The 15,809-nt window shown below is 51.0% G+C and overlaps 4 protein-coding genes across 4 annotated transcripts; 3 read left to right on the forward strand and 1 right to left on the reverse strand.

The window, feature by feature from the left end:
• Positions 1 to 1,563: 1,563 nt before the first annotated feature.
• On the forward strand, positions 1,564 to 5,155 carry hmg1 (HMG-CoA reductase; the record flags this gene model as incomplete). Its single annotated transcript, XM_067617630.1, has 4 exons — positions 1,564 to 1,905; positions 1,981 to 2,346; positions 2,402 to 4,746; positions 4,816 to 5,155. 4 exons carry the CDS (start codon positions 1,564 to 1,566, stop codon positions 5,153 to 5,155), a joined length of 3,393 nt encoding a protein of 1,130 aa, XP_067480105.1.
• Positions 5,156 to 7,875: 2,720 nt separating this feature from the next.
• On the forward strand, positions 7,876 to 10,739 carry ASPBRDRAFT_54647 (putative cell polarity protein; the record flags this gene model as incomplete). The annotated part of the gene is made up of 3 exons (XM_067627269.1): positions 7,876 to 9,132; positions 9,194 to 10,288; positions 10,341 to 10,739. The coding sequence occupies 3 exons, from the start codon at positions 7,876 to 7,878 to the stop codon at positions 10,737 to 10,739; spliced, it is 2,751 nt and encodes a 916-aa protein (XP_067480106.1).
• A 942-nt stretch (positions 10,740 to 11,681) lies between these two features.
• cyp4 (peptidyl-prolyl cis-trans isomerase) lies at positions 11,682 to 13,273 on the forward strand. The gene is made up of 5 exons (XM_067624833.1): positions 11,682 to 11,763; positions 12,002 to 12,231; positions 12,466 to 12,635; positions 12,740 to 12,846; positions 12,913 to 13,273. The coding sequence occupies exons 2-5, from the start codon at positions 12,171 to 12,173 to the stop codon at positions 13,097 to 13,099; spliced, it is 525 nt and encodes a 174-aa protein (XP_067480107.1). The 5' UTR covers positions 11,682 to 11,763; positions 12,002 to 12,170; the 3' UTR covers positions 13,100 to 13,273.
• A 1,300-nt stretch (positions 13,274 to 14,573) lies between these two features.
• ASPBRDRAFT_176445 (high-affinity Cu transporter CTR3) lies at positions 14,574 to 15,441 on the reverse strand (the record flags this gene model as incomplete). The annotated part of the gene is made up of 4 exons (XM_067619832.1): positions 14,574 to 14,610; positions 14,679 to 15,228; positions 15,308 to 15,338; positions 15,403 to 15,441. 4 exons carry the CDS (start codon positions 15,439 to 15,441, stop codon positions 14,574 to 14,576), a joined length of 657 nt encoding a protein of 218 aa, XP_067480108.1.
• Positions 15,442 to 15,809: the final 368 nt, after the last annotated feature.

Genomic DNA, 15,809 nt, shown 5'->3' on the forward strand with positions numbered 1-15,809 from the left:
TACAAGTTTCGAGACCTTATATAAAGAGCCGGATATCCTGTAGGTCCCTTGCTTTTGAGCAGGCTCCTGGGTGATTGTTTGGAACAAGCGGTCAATTGACGACCTGGATGACACTGCGGAGTCGATCCAACCTATCTGAGGCTAGGCTAATGACAGGTAGAAAAGTGCTTTTGTTAGTACGCTGGCATGTTACGCGAAGAGAAACTCCGTCTAAATTAGTCCGTGAAGTGTTTAGATATCATGGGACACTAGTAAGGCAGACCCTGTTACGATATAATAGGTGTACCAATCGCGCTGCTTGCCGGGAGACCTGAAGTTTCTATGACCCGTCTTGGTTTGTCCGGGCTTCAGGGGGTAGTGCCGGGATTCATGCAGATGGTGACACTAGACACTTCTGAAATCCTGCGTACAACGTAATCGGCGATTTGGTTCGATGATCTTGTGTCACTCGATTGAATCTGAGCTGAAGGTGGCGGCGGCGGTGGTGGTGTTTTTTTGATTATTACAGCTCGGATCATCTAGAGTGTATGAAGGTGGTTATTTTGGAGTTGTGGATGGTTGGCCTGAGGCTGGCGACTTCCCGATAAGCGGAGCACGGTCAGGATGGTAAAAGTACGGATTGGCTGGTAAGAGGATAATACCCACCAGGCAAAAGAACAATGGTACCGTTCCCAGGCTACTAAAACCATCCCAAGTAATTCCCGTTTGGGCTGGTCCGGTCCTCGCTACCTCGACTCTGCTTCCTATTTGAATTCTTTATTGTCGGCCGCTCCCCCCTCCTCTCTCCACTCATTCCCTTCCTCTTCTTCTTTTTCTTCTCCCATTGTACCTCTCACCAGAGTCTGATCGACGGCTTGAAGGGTCGATCTTCGGGCTTGCATAAATCTACCTTACATACTTAGGTGCAGCCCAGTGGTACTTCCCAGGATTGTTGGGAACCTGCTACCGACACTACCCACGGACTATCAGCGGACCGCATATCCGCGCTTGCCTTCCATTGGTTGCGCTGCTTGGCGGTCTTGTGGTTCAAGCGGCGAAATTCACGGATTTACGATAATCCCACCGCCTGTGTGCCACGCCGTGGAAGTGCTTCCACATTTCGTTCCTCAGGGGGCAGGAATCGACCTAGAAATCCTTAAAGGGGTGTAATCAGTCAGAAGCCGTTGCTGGGAACTTGGCTCCAAGGCATAGCAAGAAGACGTGCGGCATCTTCTCCGCTGCCAGGTAGGTTTTTCTTTGCGTTTCCTTTTTCTCCCCATCGGCATTCCACCGGTCTGATGTACTGATCGCACGCTTGCTATCATCCCTGCAGTCCCGATAAGCAACAGCTCGTTTATCGCTTTCGCCTCATGCCATTGACATTGGAGGAGGTACCTATAAGGTTCTGATACCTAGGAGAGTTATCTCTGTGAAGCGTGGGACGGTGCACGCCAGTCACTTGTTTTTTTTCCTCGCAGGGTTTCACCGCGTTCGCCCACCGTTCTCCCAGAGCGCTTTTTTCCCTCCAAGTCGTGGTTTACACCGCTCCTTTCGTTTCAATTTCTCATCTGTTGAACAACAATCATGGCCGCGACCTTGATCCCCAGGAAGTTCCGGCCATCGGACGCGGAAGACGATGCTGAGCCTGGATGGCTCAAGCGTCAAGTCACCAGTGGCTTGCAATTCCTCTCTCGCCGTGCCTGTCTTCATCCCATCCATACGATTGTCGTGTTCGCTCTTCTTGCCAGTACTACCTATGTCGGCCTCCTTGAAGGTAGTCTATTCGACTCTTTCAGAAACCCTAGGAATGTTGCCGGCCAGGTGGATGTGGACACCCTTCTTCAGGGCAGTAGAAACCTACGACTCGGGGAGAGTACCTCCTGGAAGTGGCAGGTGGAAGACACTCTGACTGCTGAAGACTACGATGTAAGTTGGAGACCGGTTTATAAGTTCCAAACATGAAATCTCATCGTTCTTTACTGACAACCGCTTTTCAAGCAGGCTGCTCAACATATGGCATTGACGACCTTTATCTTCCCGGATTCTCTGTCGAAGTCAGCTTCCACGGCTCCTCTTGCTGATGATGTCCCGATTCCTGCCAATACCTCCGCACAACGGGTCCCTCACACGCCGAATCTCTTCTCGCCTTTCTCCCATGACGCGTCTCTCGTGTTCACACTCCCTTTCGAACAGGTCTCCCAGTTCTTGAAGGCAGTACAGGAGATTCCGGAACCTTCTGTGGACGAGGATGAAGGGGAACAGAAGAAATGGATTATGCGGGCTGCTCGTGGTCCGGCGTACGGGTCTAGCGGGGCTCTTAAGCTTTGGCTGGCAGACGCTTGGGGTTCCTTCGTTGATCTGGTCAAGGTACTTCATTTGTTCCAGGATTATTTATGGCCTGATCCATGCTAACTCGATGCAGCACGCTGAAACCATTGACATCGTTATCATGACTCTGGGATATCTTTCGATGCATCTCAGCTTTGTCTCACTCTTCTTCTCAATGCGGCGTTTGGGCTCGAACTTCTGGCTGGCCACCACGGTTCTCTTCTCGGGATGCTTTGCCTTCCTCTTTGGTCTTCTGGTAACCACAAAGCTTGGCGTTCCCATCAATATGCTGCTTCTGTCGGAAGGTCTTCCTTTCCTGGTTGTAACCATTGGGTTTGAGAAGCCGATCATTCTCACCAGAGCTGTCCTGAGCGCTTCGGTTGATAGGCGGCAAGCCCGGACTGGCAAGACTGGCGGCCAACCGGCTCCAAGCACCCCTCGGTCCATTCAGGATTCCATTCAGACTGCCATCAAGAAGCAAGGTTTTGAGATCGTTCGCGACTATTGTATTGAGATCGCCATCCTTGTGGCCGGCGCAGCTTCTGGAGTTCAAGGCGGCTTGAGGCAGTTCTGCTTCCTTGCAGCTTGGATCCTGTTTTTCGACTGCCTTTTGCTGTTCACTTTCTACACCACTATCCTCTGCATCAAGCTTGAAATCACTCGTATCAAACGCCATGTCGCACTTCGCAAAGCCCTTGAGGAGGATGGGATTACGCACAGTGTTGCGGAGAACGTCGCCGCTAACAATGACTGGCCCCAAGCGGGATCGGAGAATGATGGAACCAGCGATGCCAGCCTTTTCGGAAAGAAGATCAAGTCTAGCAATGTTCGCCGCTTCAAGATCCTCATGGTTGGAGGCTTCATCCTAGTTAACGTTGTGAATCTCTCTGCGATTCCTTTCCGCAAATCAACTGGTCTTCCCCTGTTGTCGCGCGTCTCCAACCTGCTCGCTCCCACTCCAATTGACCCTTTCAAGGTGGGCGAGAATGGCCTGGACTCGATCTATGTTTCCGCGAAGAGCCAGATGATGGAGACAATCGTGACTGTCATCCCACCGATCAAGTATAAACTCGAGTACCCCTCTGTGCACTACGCTGCCTTTGGGGAAGGTCAGTCATTTGATATCGAGTACAGCGACCAGTTCCTGGATGCCGTTGGTGGCCGCGTAATTGAAAGCTTGCTGAAGAGCATCGAAGACCCGATAATCAGTAAATGGATCATCGCGGCTCTGACCCTGAGCATCGTCTTGAACGGTTATCTCTTCAACGCAGCCAGGTGGAGCATCAAGGAGCCTGAGGCTGCCGCCCCCAAGGTGGAACCTCCGAAGCCTAAGGTTTATCCCAAGATCGATCTGAACAACCAAGATGGCCCCAAGCGGACCCCTGATGAATGCGAACTGTTCTTGAAGGAGAAACGGGCTGCTTACTTGTCAGACGAAGAGTTGATTGACCTTTCATTGCGAGGCAAGATTCCGGGATATGCTCTCGAGAAAACCATGGAAAATGAGGACCTAATGAGCCGTCTCGATGCATTCACACGCGCTGTCAAGATTCGCAGATCGGTCGTGGCCCGGACTGCGGCCACTTCTGAATTCACGAGCTCCCTGGAAACTTCCAAGCTTCCGTATAAGGATTACAACTACACTTTGGTCCACGGTGCCTGTTGCGAGAATGTCATTGGCTATCTACCTCTGCCTCTTGGTGTTGCCGGTCCTCTTACAATTGATGGCCAAAGCTATTTCATCCCCATGGCTACTACTGAAGGTGTCTTGGTGGCTAGTACCAGCCGTGGTGCTAAAGCCATCAATGCCGGTGGTGGTGCGGTTACAGTCTTGACTGGTGATGGCATGACGCGTGGTCCTTGTGTCGGCTTCCCTACGCTTGCACGAGCTGCTGCTGCCAAGGTCTGGCTTGACTCGGAGGAGGGCCAAAGCATCATGATGGCCGCCTTCAACTCTACCAGTCGCTTCGCCAGACTTCAACACATGAAGACCGCTCTTGCTGGTACTTACTTGTACATCCGATTCAAGACCACCACTGGTGACGCTATGGGCATGAACATGATCTCCAAGGGTGTCGAGAAGGCGCTCAACGTGATGGCTACTGAGTGCGGCTTTGATGACATGGCCACAATCTCGGTTTCTGGGAATTTCTGTACCGATAAGAAATCTGCCGCCGTGAACTGGATCGACGGACGTGGCAAGTCGGTGGTGGCGGAAGCTATTATCCCTGGAGAGGTCGTTCGCAACGTCCTCAAGAGTGATGTTAATGCCCTCGTTGAGCTGAACACCAGTAAGAACCTGATTGGTAGCGCCATGGCGGGAAGCTTGGGTGGCTTCAATGCACATGCATCCAACATTGTCACTGCTGTTTTCCTTGCCACTGGTCAGGACCCTGCTCAAAACGTGGAAAGCAGCAGTTGTATTACTACCATGAGAAAGTAAGTCATTCCTGTCCCTTGCAAAGCTTTTCACGGGGTGAATGTTATACTGACTGTGATCACTCCTAGCATTAATGGCAATCTTCAGATCGCTGTGTCGATGCCTTCCATCGAAGTCGGAACCATCGGCGGTGGAACGATCCTGGAAGGGCAATCTGCCATGCTTGAATTCCTGGGCGTGCGCGGCTCTCACCCCACCAATCCTGGTGACAATGCCCGTCAGCTTGCACGTATCGTGGCTGCTGCGGTCCTTGCGGGTGAGCTAAGTTTGTGCTCCGCCCTTGCGGCAGGCCACCTTGTCCGAGCACACATGGCTCACAACCGCAGCGCTGCTCCTACGCGCTCAGCGACGCCTGTGTCTGCCGCCGTTGGCGCAGCTCGTGGCCTTGCTATGACCTCCTCGAAATGAACGGGGCGTTTAGTGCAGTTGCATTCGCCTCGCCGACCCGCTACGTGATGAGATTATGTACACCGATAATACTGCTGCTAGCAGAATCCCTTCCCCCGAACCTCTCTCAGCCCACTTCTTCCTGACCTCCAAGATACCTTTTCTGGCATTTCTTTGGCCCATCGCTACTTGGGATGGCTTTGCCGTTTGTCTTAGCAGTGCGGCATCCTGTATTGTACATTTTATAGCATATACATATATCATGAATTGGTTTGTCATGTGGCCTGCGCATCTCATGCTGGTCCGTGGGTGGAGCATGGAACCTCCGAGGTGCTTGATCTGAATCGGCCAGATCTACGGATCGATTGGCGGTGGGATATCACAACGACCGGAAGATTATCCAGCCGAGTTCTTTTTTGCCCCCCCAAAGAGCTGGGAGATTCACTGTTTGAATGATGCGGTTATGAGTGTTGTTCGGATTATGTATGGAGTAAGATATCCAGGGGTTTGTTTCAAGTGCTATGTTATTATTATTTTTTTTTTCACTATCTTCCTTTTCTTTCCTTCTTTTTTTGGAGGGGCTCCTTTCCCTTTTGGGGAATTGTTTATACTCATTTAGACTCTGATGCATTGCATAACATGGGCCAGTGTCCTCTGCGGCACCTCATTACATGTTTCTTGCCTGGTGTGCGTCCGAAGCGAAACATTTGAACACAAGAGAAGCGTGACCGTGACCGTGACCTTCCAGAAAGGTGGAGTGGGAGGCACGGGATCTCCGCCAAAAGTAACCAACATTACTTCTGGCCGGACCGGGCTGCTTCAATTCCCCTTCCCCCTGATAGACATGCAATACACTTAATTCATCTAGTCTCCGGATGCCGGGCAGTGTTGGGGTAAGTAAAGTATAATTAGCCAAGGCAACGACACGGAGCGATCTATTCTAGCTTGAAGGCACGGGGATCAGAGGAACAAGCAGAAGAAGCGTCAAGGAACTTAGGAAGATGAAAGGAAGGTCTGGACCCCAAAGATCAGAGAATGAGGATGGCCGAAGCAGGCAGTAATTTGGACACCTCCTGAACTAGCCTCGAACTATGTGGAGGCGCGCACTGGGTGAGCAAATGGAGCGAGCGTTGGGGGCTGGCCAGAATGGGAAACTCATTCGACTTTCATCTTTCTGACTGGAGTACGGAGTACAGCATCTGCATGGTAACGTGCAGCCTCGAAACATGCTTGATGACTTCTGTTCAGTTGCACTGTTACTTATTGTTCAACTCTCTAGCGAATCATCATCAGTGGTGTATGCAGGAGGAGAGCATGCCGTTGAAGAATGGAGGGAGGGAGTCTGTGTCAGTCGGTCGGTCCAGTCAGTCGGGGAAAAAGGGAGAAACAACTAAACTAACTAGGAAGAGAAGGGGGGCCACAGCATCACCGCCACACCGACGAGGTTCGATCGGTTCCTGGCGGATGGGCGGTGGAGTATTTTGCAACTTGTCTTGTCCGGTCCCGTACCATACACTCTAGCACCAAAGGAGAGGCAGGCAAGCCATCCGTTTCGCGGTACTGTCTTTATCCCCGGGCGGTCTTTGGCTTCTGGTAGGGTTAGAAGAAGGTGGTTGTTTGTCTCAGAAAGCAGCTGTAGCAACCCACTCAAGTCTAGTGCCCGATGTCAGTGATGATGGAAATGTCTCAGGTTTTACTCTTAATCAGTAAGGATAGATCAGAATGATATCGCTAGCTGATCGCATATCCAAGATCGCAAGATCCGGGGCGAATAGTAAAGAAGTGCTTTCTCCGCAACAGGCGCTCTGGCATGAAGGTTCCTGTCGTACGAACATACCGTACCATACCTTCTAGGTATGTATGGTATGGACTGAGTACTTCCCAATGTTTCCACTTTCCAGTCAGTACTCCGTAGTAGATAGATACCTCTAGTAAGGTACTGCGGTAATCTCCATGAGTAGGAGGTAGGTATTTGTGGTCCTGTGGATGTATCTTCCATCAGCCGCCAAATAATTTCCCGTCGTTGGCTCACTTGCTGCTCACCATCGTGTCCGCCCGTCCTCCAGGCTCCATCCACTTTCCAGCCCATCCCATCCACTCATTCATTCATTCATCACTTTTCCCCCTTTGGCTCAAAGTCCCTCCCCCCCCAAAAAAGAAGTTCGGCCACTCCCTAGTCCGGCCACTCCCTAGTCCGGCCCTCTGGCAACTCCACTCTTTGGGGCGTCGCCAAACCCAGTCACTTCGGCGGTGGCTGCTGCTTCTTCCCGCTGCTTGTTTCTGCCTGGGTCCAATCTCTACTGATCTATTTTCCTCTTTCCCCCCCGAAAAGGCCGCCTTACGTCCTTCGTGGTCGTTACAATCAATAATTTATTTGGTATGCCTATTGGTGACCGGTCGTATTCCCGTGCCGACTTCTGTTGACACAGGTGCCTCCGGCACGTTCTCTTCTACATTCCACATTGGATTCCTTCCTTTGTTTTCATTCTGTTCGGGAGCCTTAACACTCTTCCCACCACACCCCCCCAGTCGCAGCGGCCGTCCATTCCTTATCACCCGCCACGAGCGAAATCCTCCGAAGCTCAGATATCCCTACTCAATTCTCATCAATGGCATTGGGATCGCAACCTCACCCTACCTCGGATGCGTAGTGACAAGCCTTTACACCTTGGACCGACCTAGATCTCTCCTTCCTGTCAGCAACTACGGAGCCCACGGGCCTACCGACAGCAAACCCCCCTATGAACGCTCCTTCCGGGACTATGTCGCCTGTCTCCGTGGACGGAAGTGACTGGTCCGGCATCAATCAGTATCAAAAATCGGATCCTCCATTCTCTCCGACCTTCTCGACTCGCAGCGCCCTTGCCACACCCCCTACCTCGGGCGTACCAAGCGGTTCAAATGGCGCAGGACTTACAAACGGTTCGTCGGGCCCGGTCAGCGATGCCGGGAATCCGTCTCCTCCGAGTTCGGTGGCAGCGCGATCTAGCGATGGCACATTGGCGGATCAACGCAGCAAGCGATACAAGCGGATGGAGGAAGTCCTAGGTCAACACTATGTCGCCCTCAGGAGGTTCCTTCATGCGTCCCATCGCGATGACAGAGCAAACAAGTCGAGTAAAGCCCGGGATAAGCTGTTACGACTCTCCGCAACTCAATTTCACGAACTAAGCACCGACGTTTACGATGAATTGCTCCGACGACAGGCAGCCATGCCGGCTCCGAATCGACCCCCTCGCCCTGATATTCCTCCGTTCCTGCCACCGCGCAAGGACTTCCATGAAAAGCGCAACCAGGCGCGTCAAAAGCTGGCTTCACTTCAGCATCAGCGTTTCCGGGATCTGGCGACAGATGTCTACACCGAGTTAGAGCGACGGTTTCCTCAATTCCCTTCTAGGGAATCTCGTCGGTTGAGCCCGGCTCCCAGCTACCGCGGCCGGCCATCTAACGGCTATCCACCAAATGGATACCCTCCGACGCCGGGAGGGCCGCGTTCGCAGTCTCGTGGTCCCCCGTCTCGAATGGGCTATCCTTCTGGTGGACCTCCAGCCAGTCCGATGTATCCCCCACGCCAAGGGTCTCTTGGCGGGCCACCTCCTGGCATGAACGGCGATGGTGGTCCAATGGCCAAATCCTTCCAAAGTAACACCATTGTTCCAAACAAAAGTACTATGGTCGAGGACGATGATGATGGGGCTGGCACGGAGGACGATTACGACGCGCGGAGCGATGCGTTTGCTTTAGATGCGGTTCTGCAAAGTCGGCGGGGGACAGGCGCGACTCTAGCAGACGCCGACAGAAAGGCTTTGGCGGAAACTCAGTCGCAAGTTACTGCATTGCAAGATAAGGTGAACAAGCTGGAGGACCTACTGAAATCCAAGGATGAAGAGATATCCAAGTACCAGGAAGGTCAAAGCAAGGTTGAGACTTTGGAGGACTTGGTCAAGTCTAAGGACGAGGAACTCATTAAGTACCGAGAAGGTCAAAATACATCAGATGTAGGCAAACCAATATTTTCTCCGATCCCTATATCGCCGCGCTTGCTAACCGCATTTATAGGTCAGTAGTAGCGAACGCCAAGAATGGGAGGATTTGAAGTCGGACTTGGAGAGCAAAATCTCCCAGGCAGAGGATCTGAACAGCAATTTGCAGCTTGAACTGGACAAGGTTCGGGCCGAGCATGAGGCCATTGAAAACGACCTCCGGAACCAGTTGGAAGAAGCATCACGGCAAAGCACTGGAGATCCAGAGCTGCAGGCCCGCTTTGCTGATCTTGAGATCAAGCATCAAAGCTTGCAGACTGAGCTGCAAGAGCAGCGGTCAGTGACAGAAGAGGTCAGACGGGAGGCAGCTGGCTTCTTGAGGGAGATGAGGGAGTTGTCTGAGCAAAGCCAGTCCCGGTGGGAGCACGAGGAACAACTCACGACTGAGGTTCACAGATTGGAGGAACAGGTCAAACAGTGGAAGACGCGCTATGAAAAGGCAAAAGCACAGGCAGGACACCTTCGCACATCGTCTATCGGGACAGAAATCCGTTCCGATGCTGCAACTCTCACCAGGGATCGTGATATCTTCCACGAAAACGGCTTGGTCAAGGATGTCCATGTCGCGAAGTTCCAGATATCTATTGATGAGCTGCTACACACTGCACGCCACGATGATTACCATGTCGTGACACGCCAGATTAATGCTGTCGTTAGCGCGGTACGGTATATGCTGCAAGACGTGCAAGAAAGCCAAGATCCTAGCGATGGGTCATCGGCACTGCGTTCTAAAGCTATAAGCAAGCTTTCTACGACCGCGAATAATCTGATCACGGCAGCGAAGAATTTTGTGAAGTCCAACGGGCTCTCGCCAGTCTCCCTTCTGGATGCCGCTGCTTCTCATCTGTCAGCTGCTGTTATTGAACTTATTCGCCTCGTCAAAATCCGATCTACTCCTCCCGAGGAGTCCCATGAGGACGATGACGAGGTTCAGTTAAATCAGTTGAAGTCCCCCGACTACTTCAGCGTGGCTCCTAGTCAAAGCCGACACAGTCGCAATGATTCCATCTACAGTGCCATGAGCCCCCCGGCTGACGCTCCCAATGGAATTTCAGCGGCAGTGCAAGAATACACTTCGCAAGCTGAGACTCACGAGCTCCAGGAGATGAAGGTATGATGCAATGTCTCTAGGTACCGATAATATCTTGCTAATTGGGCGGCAGCTTTACGTTGAGGATCAGACGAATGGTTTGGTTCAGTCAATTCAAGCCCTCATTGACAGCATCCGAGCCGATCGTGGGCTGACCACGATTAGCACCCATGTCTCTGCTATCTCTTCTGTGGTGACCAACGTTACCTCGTCGACCCAGCACTTTATCAAGAGACCGGAGGCTAGCCCGGCTCTTCGGCAACGCATCGATCCTATCCTCGAGATGCTGGAATACCACAAGCACCGCCTTGTAGGTGCCGCGGCCGAGGGTGAGGCTTCTAGTAGTCCCGAGGGGCTTCGAGAAGTCACCAACAAGCTTCCACCTATCGCTTTTGAGATACCTCGGGTTACCAAGGAGCTTGCTTATCAGTTAGATCCTGCGAGCCTCGAGGAGGAGGACGATTTCCGATAGTCCATCCGCCTGGCAATAATCATGATATTGTTTCTTTCTAGGCTTCTTCAGCCCGAGAATCGCACTGGCGTTATTCTCTTTTCATTTCAATCTCTTTCTAGCATGCTGATTTGGCACCATGATACCAACCGAACTGCTGGACCTTGCAATCTCGCTTTCCTTACTTTTGCAGTTATCACGCATGACAACGAGCAACCATGTGGAACGACATGTTGTAATCTGGTGAAGCTTTACGACAGATTTTTGTTTCTTCTCAGACACACCCTGACTTCAGGCGCGATGTATTTTTATTGACCTTCTTCTTTCTTCTCTTCATTTTTGTTGACTTATCTTGGATTTGCGGTTCACACTTTCTCTGCTTCTATTTGATTAGCGCTTTTTTTTTTTTTTCCCTTTCTGCATGATGGTCCTCGTGGGACTGGATTTCTTGTTTCTTTCAGAATCTATACTGCGGCATTTTCTTTACACGTTCACCCTCCCCCTGGAATTGCTTCTTCTTCTAACTTTCGAATTGACCATACGGGGGGTCTTCTTGCTCTTGTGTGCCGTGGTTACTGTTTTCTTCGGAGTCCCGTTTAGATGGCTCGATAGATAGACTTTGGTGATGGCTGTATTCCACTGGCTGCGGCCACTGCTTTCATCCATGAATGGAGTACTAGATGTTGACTGCCTTTTCCTGGTAGACATGACATAAGAGAGAGAGAGAGAGTGAGAGAGATGGGAATCGATTTCACTGTAGTACACTAGACGGATAGTAGCTTGAGCTCAGTGGTCAATCACGTGTTTGATCAGCTGTATAGTCAGGTAAGAACCATGTCTGGTTCTGGAAAGCTTCCGTCCGAACCGCGTCTTAGCTAATCATGAGCTATCCCCGGTTGGGGCAGTAGCAGGAATATTTTCCTCCGCTGTCCGACACGGTTTCTCCAGTTCTTTTTGCTCTCCGCGCCAGCATAGCAGCAATCAGCTCCGGCAATTCGTGAGACAAGATCTTTCTTTTACCTCATTCTTATATTTAGATAGTACTGTAAGTGAAGCATCCCGACTGCATTGGCCGACCCCGACGAGATCAGAGGGACCAATGGCAAACCCCCCTGGATGACCGGTTGCTTGGGAGGAATAACTACACCTATGAGTGAGAAGCTACTTGGTTAGCTGCCGGTCGGGGGACTTCCATGTTCTTCCACGGGGCGGCCTGAGGCCCACGCCGGGCGGCCTGGCAAATTGCATGATTGGTGCGCATGGGCTGACGCACTGGACCGAAGCGGTTTAGCAGGCAGTGCCCCTCCAGCAACAATGTTCTCCCGAAGCCTGAGGTCAACAATAACCCCACCTTGCTCGCCCTTCGCTTCTCGTCCCCTCTTCTCCATCCCCAATTGCAAGCAATCTTCCTCCTTCCTCTCTCTTCGTCCTTTCCATCAATCATCCGCAGCCATGTCTGGAAACACCAAGGCCTTCTTTGACATCGAGTACGCCCCCGTGGGCTCCAGCAACCGTAAGTTGTACTCTTTCTACCTTTTCACCGTTCCTCGCTGTTGTCGTCACCCTCTCCCTGCCTGGATAATTTTACCCCTCCTTTTGAAGAAAGTGGGAGTTGCTGGGATCCTATCTCCAGTAATGAAGGCACTCCCACAATCGCAAAGTCCTTCTCGTCTCCTGGATTAAAGGTCACGCTATCAATGATTGCTGGATAATTTTGGCTGACCTGAACTCTTCCCTTGCTTTCTAGCCAAGACGGGCCGTGTCGTCTTCAACCTCTTCGAGAAGGACGTCCCCAAGACCGCTCGGAACTTCCGTGAGCTGTGCAAGCTTCCCCAGGGTCAGGGTTACAAGGGCTCTTCCTTCCACCGTATCATCCCCCAGTTCATGCTCCAGGGTGGTGACTTCACCCGCCACAACGTGAGTAATCCTGCTTTCTATGGCCCCACCAAACCCCCCCGTGGGCAGCTGTGAGAGAGGGAGAGCGAAAGAGAGAGAACCATTTGACTGATATGATCATTCAGGGTACCGGTGGTCGCTCCATCTACGGTGAGAAGTTCGCCGATGAGAACTTCATCTACAAGCACAGCAAGCCCGGTCTCCTTTCCATGGCCAACGCTGGTCCCAACACGTAAGTTTCTACTCCTGCCACCCGTAAAACGGAGGGTCCCCCAGCAGCAGCTAACAGCATCTGCAGCAACGGCTCCCAGTTCTTCATCACCACCGTTGTCACCTCTTGGCTCGATGGCAAGCACGTCGTCTTCGGTGAGGTTGCCGATGAAGAATCCATGAAGGTCGTGAAGGAGATTGAGGCTCTCGGCTCCTCCTCCGGCTCCGTCCGCTCCAACGTCAAGCCCACTATCGTTGACTGCGGTGAGTTGTAAGCTGTTTTCCGGGTATAACAGATGGCAAAATTGGGATAATTTTCCCGCGAGCTGGTGGTGCAAGCCAGCCCCGCGGAGAATTAATGGTGGACAATTCTCTTTCCCCCTGCCCGGTGTAATCTAGAGTGTCCATACCACTTGTCAATATGTTTTACCTTTCATACCAGCCCCGTAGTAAGAGGTATTATTCAGTGTCCAATCTGTCATACCCGTAACCGTAGCGATTTCTCTATCATTTACAAGACTCCTCTCTTCAAGACACAAGATCTTAGCATACCTTGTAAATGAAACATAAATATGACGAAATTCCTACCAAACCTATGAAGTCAGTAAATCCCACAAATGGTGGCAACCTAGAACCCCGCTCCAACACTACTACGCTTCCCTCGTTTCTCCGGTGGAGAGGGGAGGAGGGGAGGAGGGGGGGGGGGGGGGGGGGTGTGTAGAGGGGAAGAAAAATCGAGATCTCATTCTCAGTATGTAGCTGGGGCAATTCGAGAACCTTGGATTGCGGTTCCCGGTTCCGAATACGACCGGCCTTTCCCCATTCCTTGCTTGCTGCTCAACTAGAGTTGCTTTGCTTACTGCTGTGTTGCATGCAGGTAGCCTTAATGAGACTACTACTGTCTTATGCTTATTTTTGAAAGAGATATGAGCACGGGGTGTATCTGTCTTGTTATGCTTTCTTTTCTGATTTTTCGAATGTTTGTTAGGCATAGAACCAGAGAATGGAATCGTCTATAGTATAGAGAGAAGAAGAAGTCCCTCGAGAGAGTTCAAGTGAGGAAGTGAGGTGAGGGGTTAAAGCCAGCCAAGGCTGGGGGGCTGGGGGGGCCAAAGTATGGATGTCGAATGAATGATGTGATCGGATCCCCGAGTACGTATGTATGTTCATACTATGGAGTACTACGTAGAAGTTTACTATTTAGTCGGGTTTATGATATTACTTCGACAAGGAATATATGGTTTCCCCACTTTATTAGAAAAGGCTATGGTACCAACTAACTACGTACGTCGATGATTATTCGAGATCTTGGTAAGTAAATTAGTAGCTAGTTAGTTACTATCTCTGTTGTGTCTTGATTATGGGTGAGTTGTAGTAAGTAGGAGGTATGTGAGTGGTCTTGCTGTTACTCGGATTGTCACAGTGGTAATCGATATTGATTTTTTATTTGTTTTTGATATTTGTCTTATGTATCATTGCTTGGGAGTCTTTCTTGACATTTTGTTGCTGTATGCACGGTAGATGCATTGATCTGCCAACACTGGTGTCATTCATTACATAGTCAGGTGCTGAGAAGCAGGTATGTCCGGAAGAAGAGAATATCCCCCATACGTTAACTACTTCCCTCCTCCCTTGATATCTGTCCTTCCAACATATTAAACTGCATACCATCTGTACATGTACATGAGCATCACCGCGATAATCTCAATCGTAAAACAGACGGCATGTCAAACTAAGCAACAAACCGACCTAGCCGCAGCATTTAGTCACGGATGTGGCGTCGTTCCTTGATCCTCAGCATGACTTATCGTCAGACTACTTATCGTCAGACTAAGGTAGTAGTTAAAAACTCACTCCTCCTCAAGCACATTGTCCCATGAAAAGAGGAAAAAGCCCAGGAACGCTCCAACGAAGATACATATAATAATGTATCCATTGTAGTACATGGCCAGGAGCATCACAAAGTATGCCACTGCAAACTGCAACATGTGCAAGAAGGCCCGGATGAGCTGTTCCGTCAGGCTAGGTCGGAAGATGAACTGGTTGTCCTTCGCTGGGGGCGTGGTTGTTGTAGCCGATGCTGGAGCAGGGGCAGATTCTGGCGTTGGTGTTGGTTCAGACTCCAATGCTGACTCTGGCACTGGGGGCAGAGCTGAAATTGAGCCTGATGGCGTCCAGGGAGTTGTTGCTTTTCTGATAGGTCCATCAGTCACTGTGACGCTGGGGCGATCGTTGCCATTGTCGAGATATTGGGCCCTCAGTTTGGCGCGCTTGGTGATAAAAGCGTCGTACTCGCTGGCCACGCGACGGAGGATTTCTAGACAAAGGACGAGGCAGACGACTCCGACGCAGGAGAAGGCGAACATGCATGGGGTAGTGATGTACCAGGATTCGGAGATGAAGCCTATAATGTGTTGTCAGTGCCTTAGCTAGGTGATCTGAAGTTTAGGTGGTGTTGAAATCTAATGATGGAGGTAACGTACAAGCACCCACGGTGTTCCAGTTCCAGAGCATCTGGACATGGTTAGTAGGCAAGCTTAGGTTTGATATGAAAGTGATAAAGGAGATGCTTGTGTACCGAGATCTCGCAGCTCGGTAAGTTCATCTCCATGTCCATGCCCATGGCTCTGGCACTGGCGCTCACAGTGGCTGAAGTGGTGGTTTCTGTGGCCATGCTCATGGTTGACGCGGTCAAATCCATGCCACCCATGGTGTTCAGCTGCTAATGAGCGAGGAGAATGAATGACAGGAAGAGATGGACAGTCGTTAAGGACAGTTGTGACAGCTTAAAGTATTCAGGTGAAGAAAAGAAACAGCAGCAAGGAAGAGAAACCAAAAGCAAAGCGAGAGAAAGCGTCAGGATCAAAGGACTGATTTGTGACTAGTCAATCTGTAACGACGTAACTGTCAGAAACATACTCTTGTACACAACTCCATCTTCCTCAAAGAACGCGCTCTCTACAGTAGAAAGCCCGGCCAATGGAA

The sequence above is a fragment of the Aspergillus brasiliensis genome (assembly GCF_001889945.1).
Source record: "Aspergillus brasiliensis CBS 101740 unplaced genomic scaffold ASPBRscaffold_5, whole genome shotgun sequence".
Classification (NCBI taxonomy): Eukaryota; Fungi; Ascomycota; class Eurotiomycetes; order Eurotiales; family Aspergillaceae; genus Aspergillus; species Aspergillus brasiliensis.

Coding starts and splice junctions, on each gene's coding strand:
- cyp4 (XM_067624833.1), top strand. CDS start 12,171: ATGTCTGGAAACACCAAGGCCTTCTTTGACATCGAGTACGCCCCCGTG. Junction 12,232..12,465: donor CCCCGTGGGCTCCAGCAACC/GTAAGTTGTACT, acceptor CTTGCTTTCTAG/CCAAGACGGGCCGTGTCGTC. Junction 12,636..12,739: donor GTGACTTCACCCGCCACAAC/GTGAGTAATCCT, acceptor ATGATCATTCAG/GGTACCGGTGGTCGCTCCAT.